The sequence below is a fragment of the Eufriesea mexicana genome, unplaced genomic scaffold (assembly GCF_001483705.2).
Source record: "Eufriesea mexicana isolate 0111107269 unplaced genomic scaffold, ASM148370v2 scaffold2143, whole genome shotgun sequence".
Classification (NCBI taxonomy): Eukaryota; Metazoa; Arthropoda; class Insecta; order Hymenoptera; family Apidae; genus Eufriesea; species Eufriesea mexicana.
Genome location: NW_016910297.1, coordinates 425,952 through 448,161, shown reverse-complemented (window position 1 = coordinate 448,161; position 22,210 = coordinate 425,952). Strand labels below are relative to the sequence as shown.

The 22,210-nt window shown below is 27.5% G+C and overlaps 3 protein-coding genes across 5 annotated transcripts in view; 1 reads left to right on the top strand and 2 right to left on the bottom strand.

Annotated features, from left to right (window-relative positions):
- LOC108549798 (guanine nucleotide exchange factor DBS) overlaps nucleotides 1–8,430 on the bottom strand; it is a 10,952-nt gene extending 2,522 nt beyond the window's left edge. Inside the window, exons 1-8 of the mRNA XM_017903323.1 lie at nucleotides 8,023–8,430; nucleotides 2,594–2,689; nucleotides 2,397–2,511; nucleotides 2,224–2,314; nucleotides 1,904–2,134; nucleotides 1,569–1,828; nucleotides 1,244–1,478; nucleotides 1–173 (exon numbers count right to left, since the gene is read on the bottom strand). The exon at nucleotides 1–173 is cut by the window's left edge and continues 61 nt beyond it. Of these exons, the coding sequence (XP_017758812.1) occupies nucleotides 1–173; nucleotides 1,244–1,478; nucleotides 1,569–1,828; nucleotides 1,904–2,134; nucleotides 2,224–2,314; nucleotides 2,397–2,511; nucleotides 2,594–2,689; nucleotides 8,023–8,194 (1,373 nt within the window). The 5' untranslated portion in view covers nucleotides 8,195–8,430. The remainder of the gene's footprint in view (nucleotides 174–1,243; nucleotides 1,479–1,568; nucleotides 1,829–1,903; nucleotides 2,135–2,223; nucleotides 2,315–2,396; nucleotides 2,512–2,593; nucleotides 2,690–8,022) is intronic.
- Nucleotides 4,069–6,771, bottom strand: LOC108549799 (uncharacterized). The gene is made up of 3 exons (XM_017903324.1): nucleotides 6,673–6,771; nucleotides 5,259–5,469; nucleotides 4,069–5,079 (listed from the first exon to the last, which is right to left on the bottom strand). The coding sequence occupies exons 1-3, from the start codon at nucleotides 6,678–6,680 to the stop codon at nucleotides 4,069–4,071; spliced, it is 1,230 nt and encodes a 409-aa protein (XP_017758813.1). The 5' UTR covers nucleotides 6,681–6,771.
- Nucleotides 8,431–9,103: 673 nt separating the features above from the next.
- Nucleotides 9,104–22,109, top strand: LOC108549845 (glycogenin-1). Of its 3 annotated transcripts, none has more exons than XR_001890363.1 (9): nucleotides 9,104–9,258; nucleotides 14,677–14,815; nucleotides 15,084–15,258; nucleotides 15,370–15,659; nucleotides 15,794–15,974; nucleotides 18,757–18,960; nucleotides 19,036–19,156; nucleotides 19,663–19,738; nucleotides 20,578–20,654. XR_001890363.1 is itself a non-coding variant. In XM_017903415.1 (8 exons), exons 1-8 carry the CDS (start codon nucleotides 9,252–9,254, stop codon nucleotides 21,969–21,971), a joined length of 2,511 nt encoding a protein of 836 aa, XP_017758904.1. In that variant the 5' UTR covers nucleotides 9,104–9,251; the 3' UTR covers nucleotides 21,972–22,109. The 3 variants fall into 3 exon arrangements, 1 of the variants encoding a protein (XP_017758904.1); XR_001890362.1 differs by having other exon boundaries at nucleotides 19,624–19,738; XM_017903415.1 differs by lacking the exon at nucleotides 19,663–19,738 and having other exon boundaries at nucleotides 20,578–22,109.
- Nucleotides 22,110–22,210: the final 101 nt, after the last annotated feature.

Here is a 22,210-nt window from a genome sequence, read left to right as displayed (position 1 = left end):
TCCCTACACTTTGTTAACATATGTAATCGTCTTTCTAGTCTCTGACTTAAAATAGTACAAATTCTTTGTAGTTCCACACATTTTGGTTCCACAACATCTGTAGGACACTGATGCCTTCCAGACAGTAATTGTTGTCCAGCAGATATCACTTCTTCAGCTCGTTCTATATCTCCCTACAAATTTATACAATTTTATATGTGTTTATATATTCTAATATTAGAATAACATTAATAAGAAAACTACAAACAGTTATTGAATATTTTCATCAACTGTCATTGTTTTATCTAAAAAAGTATTCTAAGAAAAGATTCTATCTTACGTGCAGTGAAAAATGAGAAATAACAATGACATTCATTCTGAAAGTTCATCATGCCAGTATAAGATATGAATTAAATCCCTATTGTTTTTTCATTTTTTTATGAGTAATGTTTAATCTTTATATATGCATTTAATATAATTACAAATTTAATAGAGATTTAATTCACAAACCCATAAATCTTTTTTTATTTTATTAGAAAAGTAAGTTAACAAGAAAGTAGAAGTAAAAGGTTGAAATATTAAACTATCATTGTATTTAAAAAGATAAATCTATCACAAAACATATGTACTTTGTTGAGTGGATTGCTTACCAAGACCCAAATCCACATGGTATGCAACAAATAGGACTATCGACAAAATGAGGAAAGCGGTGCAAAATAACATTTGTGCATGATGTGCATTTATATGTATCTGTGACTACATATAAAAATTATCCAAACCAGAATTTCCATTAAATTTTTTTTACTATTCTTTCGCAAATATTATTGTAATTATTATAATTTTTGTATCCTTGGAACAAAATGGGAACTTTATAATACTGGTTTGTATATTATACCTTGTTGCCTTAAGTGCATTGTGAACATTCTCAAACTTAGAACTATTAGTATTGCTTAAATTTCTTTTATCATGTAATTTCATTAATTATATATAATTGAAAGTGGTATAGATAATTATTTTACATGTAAGTATTTTTAAACATTTGCTAGATATATAATAGTGTCTTAGTCTTGTAAATATATTTATTAAGAGAGAAAAATTATTTTTGACTCATTACTTATTAAATATTCTTGTTGCTTTGCATCGTAGTTTGAAATGTGGATTTATTTAATAATAAGAAGTATGTATATATGTATGTATATATGGGGTGTGCGTGTGTGTGTGTGTGTGTAAATATATATATATATATGTAAATAAAAGTACATACTCTACATATTCTTTGAAATGCTGAAGTGTCACAAAGTAACTGTTCGACCCTTGCTTGAGTTTCTCCTACTTCTGTCATTTCTTCTATAGTTTTTATATGTTGGTCCAATATTGCCTGTAACTCTCTAAAATCAGCTTCAAATTGTCTTAATGCTAAGCAATGTCTTAAACGAGAACTATGATGTGTCCAAAATAAATCAAAAGTACGTTCTGTTTCTTCTAACTGAACAAGTAATCTAAAAATAAATAATAATTTTTAGTTTACTTAAGAAAAAGGAAAAAACAGTAGTTTTAACTTTATGATATTAAACTAAATTATTTTATACCTTTCTATTGCTGCAACATTTCCTAATCTATCAGCTGTTCCCTTGCCAGTTAATTGCCTTACACTGTCCAATAGTGCTTCACCATGTCTTGCAGCACTGAGAATTTCTTCTTTTAATTCATTATATTCTACTTGTTGTTGAGATAATAAAGATGTAGTTGCAATTGTATTATTAGGAAATTCAATTTCGGCTAAGCGCCGAGTAAAAGAATCCAATGCAAGTGATACGTCTTGAGTCATTGATGAAAATTTTTCTAAACTCTAAAAGAAGAAATACAAATACAATTCAAATTTAGTAAATAACTATTTGTATATTATTTGTATTAATTTAGTTACAATTCTGTTTTGTATCCAAGTATGATGACAATATGGTAAAGTACCACCCAGTTGCTCAGTTAGCTGATCTTTATCTATAAATTCATGAAGTTCAGCAACATTTGCTAAAAATATAACTCTGAACTTGAAATCTTCTCTGAATAACTTGTTTGACACTTCTGAGATAGCTTTTTGTAAAAATCCAGCTGGACGTAAAACATATGCCACATGAACTAAACCAGGAAAAAAACCCTGAAATATAATATAATTATATCAAAATCTTTTATTATATTATTACTATTATTATTATTGTATTTTTTAATAGATATTGAAATTCTTACAGAAATTTTTAATAACACAGTTTTCACAGAATTCCACTTATCATTTCTTCTATCAATTATTAAGTGGAATCCAAGATCAGCTTCTTGTAATCTGAAAATTATTAGATGATATTTTATATAATTATTTTCAAAATACTAAAATTTTAATAACAGTATAAAAACTGAAATCTCACGTTGGTACAGATGTAAGATATAGCATGAGACGTTGGTAATCCAAGTCAGATAAATTATGAAAATTACCATTATCAGGAAAAGTAATTATGGGACATCCTTCTCGAGTTTTTCCACCTATATATGCAAAATATTTTATTCCAAAAAATTGAACAGTTAAATGATATACATTTTAATAGCTAATGAAACTTTATCTCACCTGCTATAATAGCATACTGTGATTGAAGAAGGTCTGCAACATCCCGAATTGCCAAATCTCCATTTTCAATCTCACCTGTCATACTCTCTACATCTTCTATGAAATGTAAAACCAAGTACATTACATATTTTAGAGCACAAAAATACATAATATAAGTACATGTAATATTAAATAATGTTATAATTTATAATATTTACATTTGTCCTGTTATAATATATATTTATCATCATAATATACACATGTCCATAGTATATTTAAATAATGTTCAATATAATACAATAATTGAGTAATATGTTTATAAATAAACTGTACATATACTTTATAGTAAAAGAAATTTCTAGAATATACAATTTTGTAATTATTTAAAATAAAATTTTTAATCAAAGTATGTTAATAATCACTTATGCAATATTTAGTGTATGTCAGTGTGAGTCCTCACAATGCACTTGTATGACCTTGCTGATTCTAACTAACTGAAACAGTTTTCTGCTGTACCAACAATATTTCAACTATAACTGTAAAGTAAGAGGCTCTCAAACTTTAAATTAATATTGTATGAATTATACTATATTATAGAAAAACAAATTTCTTTTAAAATCATACTTTATACATAGTCATTAATAATAAAATGTATTTAAGATTAAGTAATATATATATATGAGATCAAGTAATGTCGTATATAAATTGTTTATTATAAATTAAACTTGTATCATATCATATTTAAATAATTGTTAAACATTTATTTATAAAGTTTGTACTTTTATTAACTTCTTAAAATATCTGATTTTTATAAGTACTTTACAAAATAGCATTATTTTCAATTTTAAACATTAACAATTTAATGTGTAATATGTTAATATATATTCTATATAATTTGAGAGACACTGATAGAATATAATTGATATTTCTATATCTTTGCTTAAAATATGCAATTATTCCAAATTATTAATATAAGGTAATAAAAAAAGTACTCATAAATTATAAAAATACAAATTATTTATTATTCATACTGTTTATTATATATCTGTTTTACAGATTGTAAATATCAATATAACACAATCACACATCAAATCATAAATTATGATTACTTTTTCTTTGATAAAATATTTTTTAATTAAAAAAATTTAATTTGTAAGATAAATATTTGTATAAAGTAAGATAATATGAAAAATACCATAAGATACTAATAATTGATAAGCATATTTTTATTAACTAATAAAAAATCATTAATATACTATTTTCTGAACACTTAGTTTACCTCAGATATAATATTTTTTAACTATGACAATATAACCATATAAAAAAAATATAACCATTTTATTACATATCTGTGCATTATTGCTTTATAAAATCTAATGTTTAAAATATCCCTTAAATATTCAGTTTGGATATATATTTTTTCATTTATGTAATATCTTCATGATTATATTTAAATATTAAATATTAACAATTTTATTTTGTAATCATCACTTATCCTAGACAGGTAATGCTGGTTTATTGACTAGAAGTCCACTTGTAGTTATCTGATAACTTATACCATCTTGTAGTTTCTTAACTGGTGTTAAAAAATAAGTATCACTTTGTCCTGTTTCACTAGCAATTAATAAGGGTAATAAGGTACTACTCTCTGTTACCAAATTTGCTGATTCAGATGGTCCATCATCATTTACATCCTTCTTCTCCAAGTCACTTTTACTACATCCTTGATTTTGTATACTTTGACTTCTAATCATAAATTCTAATTTAGCAAATTTTACTTGTGGAAATTGAACTTTCATAAATCTTCTAAATGTTGAATATCCCATTATTTTTATATCAGGAGATATTTTTCTACAATACTGTATGTATGAATCATACACTATTTTACGTGTAATATCCGATGGAAGATGTAATTGTGCATTTTTTGCAATCTTTGTTTTTTGTTTCGTTTCTTGTAATTCAATAAAATTTTTTAAAAATTCTGTAGCAATTTTATAAATATCTAAAGAAAATGTGTTGTGTGGTATTTTTCCATGATTACCATGAACTCGTGGTGTGACACCATGGGTCATTAAATGTTTCCTAATTCGTTTTATTTGATAATGCGTACAGTTTTCTAAATATAAAAAAGCATCTAAACAAACTCTTCTACCCTGATATACATATTGTGCACGCAATCTACGTCGCTCTGTATGTCGTGCTGTCTCATATGGATTAGTTAAACAAGCCATGGTAACACCCATTAAATACATATCATGTTCACCCTTGGTTAACTCTGCAATATTTAGTCTGTGACGATACACTGTTTCAGGATTTAAGCCTCTAAAGCACTGGTCATCTTGACATTCACAACCTCTTCTAAATCTTTCTAATACTTGAGTTAGATTATCTTCTAACTTTGTAGATTCAGAATTTGATTCTCCTTCACTTTTATGCTTCTTCACCTTCGATTTTGTCACATTCTTCTTTGGCTTGAAGGCTGTACTTGTTGTATCCATATGCGTTTTCTATAATATGAAAGACTTTCGTATATTATACAAAATGCTATTAAATACATTATTCATATAATTTTATACTTTAATATAATATTAGTTATTATAAAATTAAAAATATAATTGATATTGAAACATGTCATTACAAGCCTAAGACCCATTTTCATACAAATTAAATACAGATGTTCACTTACCTTTTCTCTTGTTTGTATATATGTCAACTCATCATTAACCATACATTGACAATTAGATACTTCTATCTTTTGGCTTTTATTACATAAGGTATTTTGCAATGTTACTATATCTGCTTGCATTACTACCTCATTTTTTTCACATAAATTAGTATCCATATTCCATTTAATATTATGTGAGTTGGCTTTTATACACTTTATATATTCTGGTAAACTGTAATATTTCAATGATAAAACTATACGAACGAAAATAAATAAAATTAAAACTAGAAATGTGATATCATGTATTTATAAAATATCATATAATAAAAACTTCAAATAAAGATTCCAAACAAATGATCAGCTGATTACAATGTCACTTATGTATGCCTTTATACCAATCATAAAATTTGTTGAACAAAAAGTATTTAAGAAGTATAAAGTAAAATAAACGAAACTTCAACGTACGATACAAACAATAAAAACAAAAACGAATCTATTTCTGTAATTTTTATTTTAAAAAATACATCCGACATTGACAAGGTTGAGAATCGCTACACACAACAATGGCTTTCCATCTTTATGGTATGTGGCAAGTCAAATTTTACTTACCTTTTTTTAGTTTAACTTCGCAACTATTTTAACGACGTCAATTATATTGTTTTTTAAAAAATACCACATTTATAAATGAATACTGTCACGGTACCAATTTCTTATAAATCTAAATAATACCGGTTAACACAATAAAGCACACGTTCAACGATATGGCGAATCTATTTCTTAATATTTCGTGGAGGGGATAACAGCATCAGTCCCGTGTAAATGGGACAATTTCCACGTGATACTCGTATAAATCGTCGAAAAATAGTATACCGTTAAATTTCACATATCCATCATACAATTGATTTAAATTTCATTTAATTATGATACGATTATATCATACATAACATAAAAGACATTGTGATAAATTTATCTATTAAATATTTAGAGAATAATTCATTATCACGTCAATACAGGATATATTTAAATATATTCAAATGAAAGCAAAATACTGTTCAAATAAATATATCAGAAATAAATATATATGTATAACACATATTTTAAAAGTTGTAAGAATATTACATGACTTTTACATATAAAATTAATGAGCATTTATATAAGTTATCAATCAATTAAGATTATATTGATTTAATTATAATACTGATTATTTATAACATAACTAAAGTCAATATGTAAATGATTAGGGTAGTCTTACAAATCAATAATCTGTTTATAGCTCGAACAAAGCTCCGAAAAGAAAATATAATAATCGTTTGTGCTGTTCGCAATTTTAATTTCAGAACTTTATACGTGAACATATTACATTAATTTAGTAACATTTATTTATATTAATATTAAATTAATTTAGAAATTAGTAGAGAAAATATATAATTCAAACCTGCACATTTCGACGAGCAATGCTGATGACAGGGACAATTGCAGCCATGCACCGGTTTTCGTCGAAGAATCATGTTGTTCTTTTTTTTTATTTCACCAGTCGATTTTTATACGTTACAAAATACCACGCGGTATTATCAATGAAGTTAACACTTCGCGTAATGATTTTATTTATTGTTTATTTATTACTATTATCAAACTATTTTATTACTGATGTACGAGTCAGTTTAATTTTATCGCGTATATCAATTTAATGTAATTTATGTTAATACCGCTTTCTGTTTCTTATTCGAATATTGTAGTTTGTATTTTCAATAATTCCTATGCACCCTAATATCCAAATAACTGCAACGCTATCACTCCACGCAAGAATAAAATAATTAATTAGTATTTCTACGATATTCTATATGAATGCAAAATTTTATAATTACAATATAAATGATAATATATTGATTTGATACTTTCTTTTACAAGTCTATTGTATGTTTCTTGCAACCCTACAGTTTCATGACTTCTCACCATAAAACAACTACAACGGCCGACGACCTCTATCGTAACCTACCAGAAATGCGACGCCATAATGCTTCACTATCGAGGTAAAAGCAAGAAGAAACAACCAATCACGAAAGACTTAATTTCCACAGAGGGATAACTGCACGTGACTTGCAGCGTGTCACTACCAAAATGTTTAAATCAAAATAAATATAATTTTAACATTCTACTACTTCATTCTAAATTTAAAAATATGTTTGATTACAAAAGCTTCATTTATTTATTTGTTATTATTTCTTTTGATCATTATATTTATGTTATGGAAAAGAATATGAATATATATATGCAATAATATTTCCATTATACGATATAATTGTAGTAATAATTTTGATACAATTATAAAAATTAATGTATAAAATATTTACTATTTAAATAAACTATAATTTTTAAGTTACATTATAAAAGATGTCTTTGCGTAATTATTACTCTATTAAAACATTTATATATTTAATTACTGATACAATAATAACAAAAGGACTATGTATTAGCAAAATTAAAAACTTAACACATGTTACATTCATAATAAAACACATTAAACACGATTATAATGAATATAGTTGAACAAAAATCATAGCAAGAAAACTATGGAGAATTGTCTTAAATATATTTAAACTGATAACATTAAGAAACGAGTGCATTGAAATATACAAGAAACGCCCGAAAAATCAATCGACAATAGTGGGAAATTAAAAGAGCATGCATATACTAAAGAAAATAATAGGAAGAATAATAGAAAATAAATAAAATTTACATCAGGTACAACAATATATTGTCTTAAAATCACAAAATTTTGACTTACCAGCTTCCAAAATCTCGAGATCCAAATTTCCACTTCGGCTATGACTGATACTACTGCTGCAAGCATTATAACTGGATCTATGAGATTCCTCCATTGCGCGGGAGGCACTGCGTTTGAACTGTTCCAAAAAACTGTCTATTTGATTTTCGATACTGGTCGGCGAGCTGGCCATCTTTTTGCGCGCCACTCCTCAGCAAACGTTAACGTGCTGAAGGGAAACGAAAGTTGATCTCATGGATGTGCAGTTTTTCAGTCACCACGACAGATTCGATCTAAAGAGTTAGCTACATTTTATGGTGTCAAACTGTTTACACCAGAATTGGAAGGATTATAGCGCACAAGCGAACAAATCGTTAGAATTTTGTCCACTGTCGTATCTCCTCCCGCTACACGATACATGTTTGTTTGTCGTCGAGGAACGCCCGGAACTGAAACGACGCATCACTTACCGCAGTGTTTTCGCGGCAGGTGTCGCGAATGGTTGTGAAATTTGTACATATGAATTATTAGATATATTGCATTGTGTTTGGTCATTATACTTAATTTATATTTAATTTGTGCGTGAGATGAATGACCGGCTGAATGTTTTTTTATTTAATCTCTATTTTCTACCAACAATTTTATATTCGCATTTTTACTTGATTATTGTTCACGTGGATATTACTAAACATACAGGGATATTTCACTGAAAATTGCTTTCATCATAAAAATTATGTTTTATGTTCTCTTGAACATAAAATTATTATGTAAAATATCATTTTTCACATGTAAGTAAATGTAAAATAAATTTATAATAAAAGTATGAAATAAAATTTGTTTTCCTTAATTGAGAACTATATTCTATTAAATGTATAAAGAAATTAACATTTTATTCTTCCAAAATTTGATATTTGATATCAATTAACAACATCAATATTATTAATGTTATATTATAAAACTGTGGCTAATAAATCTATAGTCAAAATGTTAAAAAATTGTTATTACAAAATCTATTATACATATTATTCGTGGTGATAGTAACTATAGAATCTTCAGTCGATAATGTAGAGTAAGGGCCACGCGGTATAAAAGGTGGGGATAGTAACATGACATGGAAGGAGAATCGTAAGTCGTTACTCGTTTTGTAGCGCTGATGAAGTGCGTACGGCTTCTTGTTAGTTATCCGGGCATCGGCAAGTGTTGAGTGTAGAAAAACGATTCGTTGGAGAAGAAGTCAAATTTTTGCAACTATGGGTAGTAAGTTCAAGTCTTATAATACATATTTCAACTTTTCTTTTTTGCGTACCTTGCTAAAAGATTACGTTCATTGAGAGTTCATTTGGGGTGTGTGATAACGTCGCCGGTAACCGGTCTTGACCCAATGACCTTCATATGAATTATATCTTCCATAGACAACGAGCAATAACCTCTTAAAACATTGAAAGTGCACATTTTTATTCAATTGTTTTCGTGTAATTTATTGTTGGCATCTAAAAATTACTATCCTCTTGAAATATCTTACCAACGACTTAAAACGCTTTTGTTTCTTTCTAATTATTTCGTGAACATGATTTCAATTCGCGCTGTTTTATATTTCTTTTGAACGCATGCGTAAAAGCTTCTTTTGCTCTTTGATAGAAACTTGATCTGAATTTGATGTTTTTTACTTTGTGTTGTAATTAACTAATTTTTCATTAATTACTTTTTGCTTAATTACATTTTGAAATGATTTGTAAATATTGAATTATTACCTTTTGTTTTTAACAGCGAATACTCTTGTGAACATAATTAAGCGGCCATATTTAAAAATCTAACATGACACACCCTTTAAAATTAGAAATAAAAAGTTAAAAAATTTGATTAATTATAATAATTTTATTTCTCATCTTTATATTAAAATAAATTATTTATGTGGCATAAAAAACAGAAATACTGTAGTAAAGTAAAAAAATAATGGGTGCAAAAATTTGTATTATCTTTTTTGTATTGCTTTCCGTATTAGAATAAGATTCCTCTAACATAAAATAAGGTAACTATCAGTGGAATTCCTAGAGTTTATTCTTAGTCATTAGAGAGAGAAATTGCGGCTCTTTGCCAAATTTCCTCTGTCTCGACATTTATTTTGAACCCGGTAAAATTGCTTCGTCTATATGAAAAATTTCCCACTAATGTCACTTTATTTATACCAGATACTCTGTACCCAATATCTTTTTAAAAGATACATACTAAAAAGAAATAAGTGGTAGCTTTCATGCTTTTCTATCTTGATTTTATTGTAAATATTTAGTTCCAACATTAATTACATTTAATTCGCATTATCTAGTTGGAGATTTTCGTTATTGGGGATTACTTAATGTTAATACAATGATATTAATGTTTATCGATCAACGTGCCACGATAATGTAACAGCAACCCGCGATATACCTATAAAGAATCTTTATTCATAAAGGAGGAAAAAGAAACAAAATTCTGGCATTCATCAAGTAGTTATGCTCGATGCTCCCTTTTGCTTATTTGAGATTTATCGTCTTATCAAAAATGATACCATGAAACAATTTTTAGACATCTGAAAAAAAGAGAAAGAAAGTGGATTACTATATCGTTACATGAATACTATAAAAGTGTAGCATTTGAAAATTAATTCCAAATGAAACATGCAAGCTCGCATTTAATACCGTCACATTAGAATAGAAGTTTAATTCGTTAAGTTCATTGTACCAAGATTGACACGAAATAGCCCTACACTATTTTTATATAGATTCACTCTTGACCTTCGTCTAGACTGGGCACAGAATTCTAGATTGCAACGTTTGTCTAGACGTACTTCATGATTCGCACTGTACCTCTTTATAGAACGGATTTCTAATTAAATACGATCTCTTTTGTTCCTTTTTTCTATTCTTAATTCTGTGCTCTCATACATCATATGTGTGCCCATAATGTTCTGCTAATTCCGCTTTTTGATCCTGATATTTGAGAAGAAGAATGAAAAAAAGCTATGGGTACCAAAGAAATGAAAGAAGCGGATTATTCAAAGTGATAATTATCTAAACTTATCTTAACTCTTTTTACACATTTTTTTCCCTATATTTACATGTATTTTGAACTACTGGATAAAGAATTTCTCAGCAATATATTTGCGTAACCGGTGCAGTAGATGAATAAAATTGGATCTATAAAATGGAGAAATTCATTAGTTTCGTAGTTATTAAATTAATTTAAATTGTTCATTAAAATGGTATCATCTCTCAGAACAAACATTAAAGTAAAATTTCAAGCTAAAATTTTTTAGAAAAATTTGTAGAATTTTAATTCTTCAATTCTCAGAAGGATTACCGCAATTCTAACTTTATTTCTCGCAGTGTAACATGAAATTTGTCATCGAAATTGCAATCGATGGTATAAAAATGTAATCGAGGAAAGTATCTCATGAACATCGTCCCAAATTAAACAGCAGTAACAATGGGTTATTCGCATTGCGAGCATGTGGGAGAAAGTGTCGATTCATAGACATGTGTCTGAGTATGATCATATAAGGAAATCTGGTTAGACCTGGGAGACAAGTGCTTGACCTAAGGCAAGGTATATGAATGCATTTTGTACAAACGCGAGGCTGGGTTGCTATTATAAGCTGGTCGGCTTGTATAAATATAAACCTGTGTGGCACAACGACGCCGGCACTCTGCCTCTCGGGTTTCGTCTGCGTATTACAATATGCGAGAAGCCGAGTACTGCCTTTCTCATAGCCAAGATAAATGTTTTGTATTTTTTAACACACCTTACGATAATGTCGACAAACCAGAGACAGATAGAGAGATATCGTTGCCAAAATCGAGGAACATTACGAAGCTAACATGTTTCCTCCGGTCATCGGATCAACTTGGATCCACGTGTAATTAAATGACGAAATACAACACAACGAATTGCCTCCGTTTATATTGGGTATTTTTAGAAAAGCCAAGTCGAATTTTCGAATTTATAAGTCGTTAAATGCAAAATGAGAACTTATTTATTTTTGTATAAATGATGAAATATTGAAATTTAGTGATTATTAGTACGATTGAACTTTGTAAGTAATCGCATATATAAGAATTGAAAGTGAATATTAAAAATGAGGAAAGTGTTTAATATAATGATACTTTTACTGAATTTTAAAAGTTTATTTTATTATATTGAACAGTTTAAATTCTATTGTTAGAAAGGTATTGATGATTATAAATGAACCAGTGATCATAATAATAACTTTAATTGCATTGCATTTTTACCATTTTCCTGAACTGTTGACTTCAATCAGTTTTATAATCATTAGTGTAAATAATTTTAGTAAAGATGTAAACGATCGCATTCGATGCGATCCAACGCGTTATGTTTCGGGATACACCGGTAGCAGAAATCCGAGCTTTTCTTCTGTATCTATTCTCTTTCTCAGCCCCTTTCACTGTTCTCTCGACGCTCATGATTCACAGTTGCTTTGCATTCATTGCATTCAATTTCTTTTTTAATATATCTTTAATATAAACTGCCTTCATGAAAATTCCGCAAACATCATGTTAAATAAAAAATTTTCATAAATGCTTTTACTCGAGAAACCGCTCGATAAATTACGAAATCCTAATGATATTACTCGTATAATTCTGAAATGATATCAAACATTTCATATAATTGATAACAAAATCTTAACATAGAATGTTATATAAATTAACACTGACTACTTCTAAAAATATAAAATTACTAATTGAAGTAATTTTGGCAAAAATAGTCTCTATCTACTCTGGTCCACTTTCTATGTGATGTTAGAGAGAAAAAGATATTTGTAATACCGTGGTACCAATAATTTGATAAAATTACATTTAATTTTTTAATTCTATCATTTTCTGAACTTCTATTAAAATTTCTTTAAGTATTGAATATATCGATAAATCCTGTTTATTAATGATGAATAAAACTATAATTGAACTTGAATTTAAATAGTGGAGTTAACTGTATTATATCATAGTATGGTTAAATATATAAACAATGTTCACCAATGAATTATAAGGTTCAATCAATTGATAGTGAGTCTAATTATTAAATCTAATTACCAACAATTTAATAATTGTTAATTAGAGAATCTTTAATTTATTGCATTGCATACCGGTATTTTACGAAAATATTACTCTCGTGATTATAATGATAACCTCGTGAAATGCACCTAACGTTGGAAACCTAATATTTCATTCAATGTCAATACGTACAACACAGTCTTTCCAGAAACGTGAACGGTATATTTTCAAGGTTTACGGGAGAGACTGTATGGAATAATTCTAGAATTATTAAGTATATGAAGTTCTACACGTTGCGTTTTGTGAAACACGTGCTACGTAGTAAAGTCGATCGAATTTTATCAGGCATCCTCTGTTGATTCTTGAACTGCTTCCGGAGGATAATTATAAACACGTATTTATAACTATTAGAACTATAATAACACGCATAATCCCATAATTTATGCAAAATATCCACGACGTCATTTTACATATTGACTTATTATTTTAATCAAAACAATGAAATTTTTAAGTAATGAGGTAATAAAGAATATTAATTATTATCTTAGTCTCTAATTCTACTATCTATCTCCACAATTTATCTCTAAGAAGAAATAGAATCGATGACGATATTCGTATTGGATGAAATTTGGATATTTAAATATATTTAAAAATTAAAAATACTTATTTCATGCAAGATTTAGTCGAAATACAGATAATCAATTATTATAACAGAAGTATGATAAAACATTTGATCTTTCGTTTAGATGTACGTTTTTGTATTATACTCTAGTTGACGGACGATTACTGGAACAAATGTAATATCGCAATAAATAGTTAAAAATAGCGTTTTTATTTTGGAATCAAATTTCTCGAGATTCACTAGCTAGCCAGGGCAAGCCACGCGATGACATTTACGAAATAGAAATAGAAGGGGTTATAAATAAAGTGGCAACGGTGGTTTTCTTATTGGTGAAAAACAAGTTGAACGCATTTAAGTTCACTTGCTTAGGTCAAATGGATCTCTAGTACATGCATCTTCTATCTTTATCACTTAGGAAAATGTTTAAGTATACACTTTATTAAACGGTGTATATTTTTCAATGCATACAATTAAATGGTTACTTCTAAATCATTTTCAAAGAATTAAAAGTCATATTTGTTCTTGTATTATTTGTAATAGCTGTATATTATTTATGTATTATGTTACTATATGTATTATTTATGTTACTATTAGTAGAGTAATACTTCGGGTTTACGTAATTGCTAGAAAGATAAGGAACGTAACGGAGTCAATGGCACTAATAGAATGTTATCAATAGTAAGCTATGTATTCATGTCAGGAGAAAAATGCATTTCTACTTATAGTATTAATGATGTAATATCAAAGACAATTCAAGAATCAATACTTCAACATCTGTACACAGTTAATTTCACACATGACATGACAAGCTTATCAATTTATATGCATAACGATGCGGTAAATACCAAGGTTATCAGTAAGGAATACAGATACATACAAACATTGTAATTTATACACACAATCATCAAGAAATATCGATCACTATATTTCGTTTTTTGTCTCTTTGTTAATTATGATTGTTTTATTATTCTTGGAAAATTATTTCTGATAATATATTACTGCAATTTTAAGGATACGCCTGGGTTACATTAGCTACCAATGACGCTTATTCTCTGGGGGCCTTAGTTTTGGCACATTCTCTACGTCGCGTTAATACCAAGTATGAATTGGCTATCTTAACTGTTTCTCCTGGTGTATCGCAAAGTATGAGGTAAGTCTAAGTGACTTAATATTATTTAATCTTTCTCTATTATTCAATTTTAAATACACCAATCACGAAAGTTCTATCGACGAAAATTTTTTGAAGAAAAAATTTATAGTTGATAAAAATATATGTGTATATATCTTTTCTTTGTATTTAAATCGCGAATTAAATCGAATTAAATCGTGCACATAATCTTTGCTTAAAGTAAATTATCATTAACACATTTTTATCATTATTGTCATAGAACTGAAATATTCTTTTCAATTATCTTTAGGGATAGATTGTCAAGAGTCTTTTCTGTAGTAATGGAAGTAGATATATTTGATTCAAAAGATGAAGCTAATTTGGCACTTTTAGCTAGACCAGAATTGGGTGTTACATTTACCAAACTGCATTGTTGGAGATTGACTCAATATGAGAAATGTGTGTTTCTTGATGCAGACACACTTGTAAGTTTACAAAATAATACTTAAAATGATAAAGTCGTTCTAATGACAACATGTTAACTTGCTTTTTAGAAGAATTTCGTGTTTTTACTTTCTATATTACATGTATATTAGGTCATTAAAAATTGTGATGAATTGTTTGAAAGAGAAGAACTATCTGCTGCTCCTGATGTGGGTTGGCCCGATTGTTTTAATTCTGGTGTATTTGTATACAAACCATCCCTACAAACTTTTACTAATCTTACTGCAATGGCTGCTGATAAAGGTTCATTTGATGGTGGTGACCAAGGATTACTAAATATGTACTTCAGTGATTGGGCCCGCAAAGATATTTCTAAACATTTACCATTTATCTATAATATGTGTTCTACTGCTACTTATTCTTATCTTCCTGCATTCAAACAGTAAGAAAATGAGTTGTGTTTACTCTATGACAATTCTTCTTTTATGTCATATATATTATCTATAAGATTCACTTTTTCATGTAAATAATACATAAATAGAAGATAAAATGACTGTGAATATTGTTGTTTGTTAGATTTGGGGATGATGTTAGAATAATACATTTTATTGGTTCTACAAAACCGTGGTTACAGTATTTTGATCCTTTGACTGGTATTGTTCAACCACTAAGGGGTTCTACACATCTGCAACCATTATTACAATTATGGTGGAATATATTTTGTGAAAAAGTTCATCCTCAGTTATCATCTACTATGGTAAGTTTTATTAACCATTTTTTAATAAATGTATTATATCAGTGAGTTTTAGATATGACTTATAAATATTTACATAACGTTACACTATTTGAAAATGTTTGTTTTTTTATAATTCTGTATTTTGTATTTTATCTGAGTTTTATTATAGTTTTAAATGTAATTAAATCACAGGTAAGGTTTAAATAATATGCTTTTATTGCTCATATTAAAATATCATACCATTCATGTAGTAAAAATTTTGTAATTATATTTAGAAATAGTACAGATAACATTTCAGAAGAACAATCGTGCACTTTTACATGTAAACATGCTTAATAAAATGTAGTTAAAACTGTACATACTGCACATAACAAAACAATATCACCATAAATAACATGTATAAAAATTACTATGTTAAAATCAAAGTATGTCAAGAGATCTTTTAAAAATTTAATTTCTTAATCTTTATGGATTTTTTGGTAAAATTTTCTTTTTAGAATAAAATTGAATGTGTGTGTAATTATTTTAAATAATAATATAAGACAATTCTTAACTTAGGAATCACTCAATTATAAATTACTTAATTATACTACATTTTTTTTTACAAATTATTACAATAATAATTAATTACGAGTGGTATTTTCTAATATGTTATGTATTTTGTTATATTTAAAATATATTTGCGATTTTTCATTCTTTAGATATACTTTTTAATATAAATATTAATAGCTGAATCAATATAAAATTTGTATAAGTAAAAAAGAACTTGAAAAATTTTATCAAATTTTTTAAATATCACAGCTATTAATATGTCTTAACTTAATTTTTTTGTAATATTTTTTTGTAGATCAGTGTCCATTTTTTTTCCTCCTTCGTTATGTTTGTAACAGTCAATATATTCTTGTGTTTTCACATAATATTACTTAATATTTATTATAATTACTATATCTGTTTACATGTATGTATTTAAAACATCATATATGAAAAGAGAATGTTTTAGGCTTTAGATTTATAAAATGTTATTTTATGTAATCATTTAGTTTCTAATGACGATTTTTTATTACAATAAAATATACAAGAAAAATGGACACTGTTAAATTAGTTTTCTACTAACCAATTGAATATGCATTTTTCTGTTTTGGCATGATGCTTGCATAGGCTACCAGCACATTGGCACCAATTTGGCACGAATTTTCTCCTATGTCTTTTGAATCCTCTATTCCAAGAAGTCCTATTTACACAGATATACAAAACAAAACACCAAATGATATATATCTAGAACCACCAGATTTTTCAGAGTTTCAAGATCCATGGGAGAATTATCATGTGCAGAATGATTCAGTTACCCATGAAGCAGAAAAAAATGAAAGACAACAGTATTATTCCACTCCCACAATCAACAGTTCTTCATCTACAACTGTATTAAGTGATCAATTTAGCTATTTAAAGTCTATTCATCAAACTCATTATGAATCGTCATCAGACCATAATAGGGAATTCTATCATAATCAACAATATAATGATTATATTTCTTCTTCATATACTGAACATTATCATAATCAAATACAAACTAATCAATTTATGAATGAAACTGAGCAACATCAATTGTTTTCTCATCCTAGTGATACATCTACTTTAAATGTACAATGTAATCATAATATAGAAAATTGTGTACCTATGCATAGAGTACATCATCATTCTAGTGAATCTCAACATCAGCATGTTGACTATCAGTGTTTTCCTGAAAGTACTAACAATAACAGATTAGTATTAAAAGAAAAGGAGCAAAACAATCAACAAGTTGACTATGCACACATTTCTCAACATTCCTTTAATAATAGCAATAAATCATTGTCAGAAGAGATACAACATCAACATAATGAGTCTTATGTTGATCATCATTGTAGTCATTGTCAAATGTTTAATAATGTAAATAATAAACAATCTTCTCAACATTATGAACAAGAAAATGAAACTTGTCAAGCTCTAGAGATCAATATTGATCATGACCATCATGTGCAAAATAACATAGCTTACCAAAATGATATTTTAATTAAGCAAAATACTGAACAAAATGAAAATGTAAACGTTGCTGACAATCAGATAGGTACACTAACATTTACTAATCCTCATCCTGATTCCAAACCTTGTACAGATTTCCACAATGTAGCAACGCAATCTGATCCACACATAATGGATGATCTAAATAGTTCAAATGTAAGTAATTGTTCCCATATATTTAGCTTTAAACTAAAGTAAAAAATACTCTCTTGTTACCTTTTAGAATTTCCTTTATATTTATGAAGTTTCAATATATTGCTTTAGCAATTACATTGCAAACTTAATTATATTGCTTGCATATTTAGTTTTTGGGACATTACTTGCAGCTTGCAATATTTATTACACAATTTTTGTTATTAAATATTTTTAGTAGTACTGACAAGTATTTTTTGTTTTTTATATTTTTGATCCCTTCTCTCTTATTCTATAAGTGCAGCATTAAAGAGAAAAGATTGTTCCAAAGGAATTTACAGTTTCTTTCAATTTATAACTTCATCTGTTGTTATATATATGATCTGATATCGTGTCATTTATTTATATCAGATTTGTGTGTTATATTGTTTCATGTTTATAGTATATATATTTATGTAGCATCATTATCAGATACAACAATCATGTAAGGTAACTTGTCCAAGTACTCAATATAAATATACACTGATATAATTCTACTGTATGTTTTTATATATTTTCATTTTATCATACTATAAATTCATAAATAGGAATATTCTTTTTGATTTCACAGGCTGGTCTTGCTGGTGCCTTGGCTGAAATGACATTGGGTAGTCCTAAAAGCCTTACACAAATAGCATTAGAGGAACGTATGCGAAAACAGAGTTGGGAAGAAGGTCATATAGATTATATGGGTCGTGATAGTTTTGATAATATCTGGAAAAAAATTCGCGAAACAGTCGACTTTGTACCACCTCAATTATCATCCCATCGTAAGGTAAGCAACTGAATGGTACATGATAAAATGACACAAATACAATTTATATATGAATATATGTAATGTAATTTTTAGGAAATACAAGAAACACAAAAGCCTCTTAAAACTACAATTGACAAGACTGATGAATGTGTTGAATCAGCTGAAACTAATCAAAGCAGTGTTGAATCTCTAGATGAAGTGGATAAAAGACCTGGTATGTATTATTTTTATATACAAACTATGCATAGAATTATTTTTTATAAATATTTTGTGATTATAAAAGTAATTTGGTAAAAAATAGTATAAAAAAGGAACAAAATTTTTGAAGTAGAAATTATATTTTTTACTATATGGCAATTACGACTGCATATCAGTTTAGGAAGAATTTGAGACTTGGTTTTACATAATACAAATTTCGGATAATAATGGAAACTGTGTATACATACTTGAAAATTAAAGTGCTCGTAATGCAAAGCCATTAACTGTTTTTATAAACATGCTTTGCGATTTTATTTTCCCCCTTTTTTTAATACAGCATGTGGCATTCGGAGATTTGTACATTTGGAGGTACAAATTTTATAATAAGAATTTAATTTGAATAAAATTAAATTGTACTTAATGATATACTGGAAAATTTTGGTGTAATGTAAACAAGTGAAAAAATATATGTTTTTTATACAGTTTATCAAGTTGTTTCAAGTTATCAAGTGTTTGAAACAGGAACGGAGGACAGCAACTAACAGATCCTGGCGCCATAGCATTGCTACGTCTTGTAATGTCGTTTTGCTTTAATGGGGTAAATATTTTAAGAACTCGCATCACCATCAATTCGCGATTTTTAAGTAAATTAAAAAATTTGTGGTACACAACTAAACCAGCACACAGAATATGTTAAAACTTGCTTTATTAAAATTATATCGTTTTACAATAAATCATATATAATATCATATCATTTATGATATAATCTTTATGTGTTCTAATATCACTTAAAATTTCCATTTCTTTTACTTATAAATTAAAAGAATGTAAAATAAATTAATATTAATTCATTATTCAATTATTCAGTGGTAGAGTGTTTTAAATTCTTTAAAATAATTTTATGAAACGCGATTGTATTTACATAGCTTATTTATATATATTTAGAAACAAAGAGTTCTTAAGCATTTAATGCTTAATACAAACATAATATTGTACTAAAAAATAAAGTAGTAATCGTCACATGCATGATATTTCTACATCATCTTTCTTAACATTACATTTCTAATGCTTGTGTAATATAATAAAACTACTAATTTTATGTTTCATGTGCTTTAAATTAATTCAAAATATTTGCATTCCATTATACTAAATAGCATTTTATAAGAGCACATTTGCAATAACAGTTTCAATCACTATCATTGTATTCCTTATATTAAAATTAGAACTTTTTTCAGGAATATATTAAAATCTAACTTTAGGCAAATCAAATGTTATTTACACATAATTTTAATGTTACACATTATTTTTATATTTTTTATCTTGTATAAAAATAATCAAATTTAGATATGAAAATTATTAAGCAAGAAATTTATTAAATTGCATTTCTATAAACATTATATGAATGTACATATAACATAATTATTTTTCATTATTTAGCTCAGGCAACAACCAGTCATAGTAAAGCACAATCTCTAGTTAATAATGTTCCTATAACAAACGTACCTAAATTATCTGAAGATCAAAAGAGCAAAAGTGAAATTCCTCAAATATTTTCAACAAAACCAGGAAGTGGAACATTTATGGATTCATCTTCTACAAATCTTTCAACACAAGCATCTCATAAAGAAGTTGTAGAATTTAATACAAGTTCATTAGTAAAAGAAGATACACAACAGACATCTGTACCTATTATATCATCTAACTTAATTCAATCTGGTTTAATCGAAGAACAAAAAGAAATTAGCACAACACAAGAATCGGAAAATAAATTAAAGAATGTAGAAGATCTTAAAATTACTGTTGATATCCACCAAATAAAACAACCAGATATTAAAAATGAAAAACATACAAAACAGTTGTTAACAGCTTCCGAAATTCTAACAGTTAGCTCTGTTCCAATTCAAGTTGCAGAATCTGTATTACAAATGGAACCAAAAAAATCTATGTCAGATTTTCAGATGATACCACAAGAAATTCTTCCTTCTACAATTACATCAGTACATTTAACAGAAACAGAAGATAAAATACATATAAATAGTCCGACATCATCAAAAAATGACTTTGCACAAGATAAAGAAAAATTAAGTTTGGATAATACCACAACTATAAAGAATATTGATACTGCCAGTAAATTAAATGAATCGTTATTAAAATTGGAAGAAACTTCACAAATGTCATTGCCTGTAGAGAAAATTCAACCTCAACTTACAGAAATATCTGTATTATCTTCTGGAAACTTAGAAACACCAGAGAAACCAATGCAAACAGAAACAATAGAATTAGAACAACAAAGTACAGAAGATGAATGCTGCATAAAAGAAACAATAAAATTAACTGATATTCTAACAGAATATGAAGTAACTAAACCATCATCAGGTAAAACTCCAGTTAGACCTTCAAGAACAAAAGAATTAAATGCACCTTTAACAAGTGTTCCAAAAACGGCACAATCAGACTCAGCAGACCAAGAAAAAGTAGCTAAGAAACCCATACAAAAATCAATATCAGAAGGAAAACCTATAGAAACAACTGATGGTGATGGTACTGAAAAAAAAGTAGCAAAAAAGATAATGAAAAAGGTTACAAGGAAAACAAAAACAAAATCAGAGGAAGGATTGGAAGATGGTGCAACAGACAGTAGTTCTTCCAGTAAACAAAAAAAATCTGTAAAAGTGGTTAAAAAAGGTGTGAAAGCATTGCAAACTCCTGTTACTGATACTGCTGTTTCTGAAACCCCATCATCTAGTACTTCTGATGCACCAATTCCACCTAAGAGAAAAACAAAAACCACAACTGCAAAATTAATTAAAAAATCTGATATAGAACAGTAGTTATATTACGAAAGTTGACAATAATTATTTAAATACTCTACATGAAAGTTGAAAAACTGAAAATTATAAAAAGGATAAAAGGTGATACTTACTAGTCTTTCCTAATTTTTTATATTTTTAATATATTTCAAACCGTATCACCCACAGCTTTGATGTCTTTCTTTTGATATTTTGGAATTTTGTTAGATAACATTATATTCCAATGTAATGTTTTGCTTCGTAATTTATATATATTTTAT